Genomic DNA, 1,340 nt, shown 5'->3' with positions numbered 1-1,340 from the left:
GCGGGTGAACCTCCGTCGGGCAGCTACGGCGGCCCGTCGTAGCTCAGCTATCTCCTGGGACCACCAGTAGACTGCCCTCCTCGCGACAGGATAGCAGAGGGGCATCGACGCGTCGCACGCGCGCGACAAGGCGTCCCCGAGCCATTCGGCCTCCTCCTCCACCGAGCGGGCCTGGTTGGGTTCCGGCCACGTGGAGGAGAGGAGGCTCACTTCGAGGGCGCCGGGGTCCAACTTGCGCAGGGCCCATCGACGTTCCTTCTCATGTAGGTGGCGTCTTATCGACACCTCCGTGGGGGTGGACACCAGCTCCATGCGGATCAGACGATGATCCGACAATTCTCCTAAGGAGCTGGCGTCCACGTGCTAACCACGTATCCTGGCCGCGGGGTCGCCCACGTCAGATCGACAATGGACTCCCCCCGGGCGTCCACGAAGGTACTGGCACGGCCTCTATTTAACAAGACTAGGCCGTGCCTCGCCGCCCACAGCAGGGTGCTGTCACCCCTGGAGTCGGTGAATGGGGAACCCCACTCTAACGCATGGGCGTTGAAGTCCCCACCCACCAGTACTGGCCTGGGGGAGCGTCGTCTGATGTGCTCCCCCAGAGACTCCAGGGCGTCCTCATATTCCCTCCTCGTTAGTCGAGGAGGGAAGTAGCACCCCGCTACATCGATGGGCCCCCACTCTACCAGAGCGAACCCCTCCGCCGCCGATATTGGAATCATCGGCGGGGTGTCGCGCGCGTGCCGGCTGACCACCGCCACCCGTCCCAGGGAGTCCCCCGCCCAGTTGGGGTGACTCTCCGGGATATGGTATGGGTCTGCGGCGATGGCCAGTCCACCCCCCCACTCGGCAAGGCACTGCATTAGCATGCTTTGCGCCCCGGCCGAGTGGTTGAGGTTAACCTGGGCGAGGACGAGGGACATTAATTGTTGTTACCTCGTTCCTCGCCCCCACCGACGTTGGATTTGTCGGCCACGTCTGCGACCGCCGTGGGGGGTGACTCCTCCACGACGGCCATCTCAATGTCGGCCACTGTTACGGCCGACGTTGTCTCTGCGGTGGTCGCTGCCGCCGCGGGGGGCTGTCCCGCAACGGCAGTGAGGGGCCACTGGGCATCTGCCCCCCCTTCTTGCCCTTCGCTTTAGCGGCGGCGCATCCGGCGCCGCCGATGCGGTGCCCCGAGGGGCGGCCGAGTTCGCGGCACGCGGGGCAATCGACCTTAGCGCGGCACTCTCTCGCCGCGTGGCCGATGCCCCCACACCGGTAGCAGCACCCGGAGCGATCCACGGTGCTTGTGCATTTGGCCTGGACATGGCCAGCTTCCAAGCACCGGAAGC

At 66.0% G+C, this 1,340-nt stretch overlaps 1 protein-coding gene across 1 annotated transcript; it reads right to left on the bottom strand.

Annotated features, from left to right (window-relative positions):
* Positions 1 to 341: 341 nt before the first annotated feature.
* Positions 342 to 872, bottom strand: LOC147908839 (uncharacterized). The gene has a single exon (XM_087408763.1). The coding sequence runs from the start codon at positions 870 to 872 to the stop codon at positions 342 to 344; it is 531 nt and encodes a 176-aa protein (XP_087264889.1).
* Positions 873 to 1,340: the final 468 nt, after the last annotated feature.

Source organism: Acromyrmex echinatior, chromosome 8, assembly GCF_024713525.1.
Source record: "Acromyrmex echinatior isolate Ae372 chromosome 8, ASM2471352v2, whole genome shotgun sequence".
Lineage (NCBI taxonomy): Eukaryota > Metazoa > Arthropoda > Insecta > Hymenoptera > Formicidae > Acromyrmex > Acromyrmex echinatior.
This window is presented reverse-complemented; position numbering and strand designations above follow the sequence as displayed.

What these genes read in the sequence shown, in the direction of transcription:
- LOC147908839 (XM_087408763.1), bottom strand. Translation starts at nt 872, where the DNA reads ATGCTAATGCAGTGCCTTGCCGAGTGGGGGGGTGGACTGGCCATCGCC.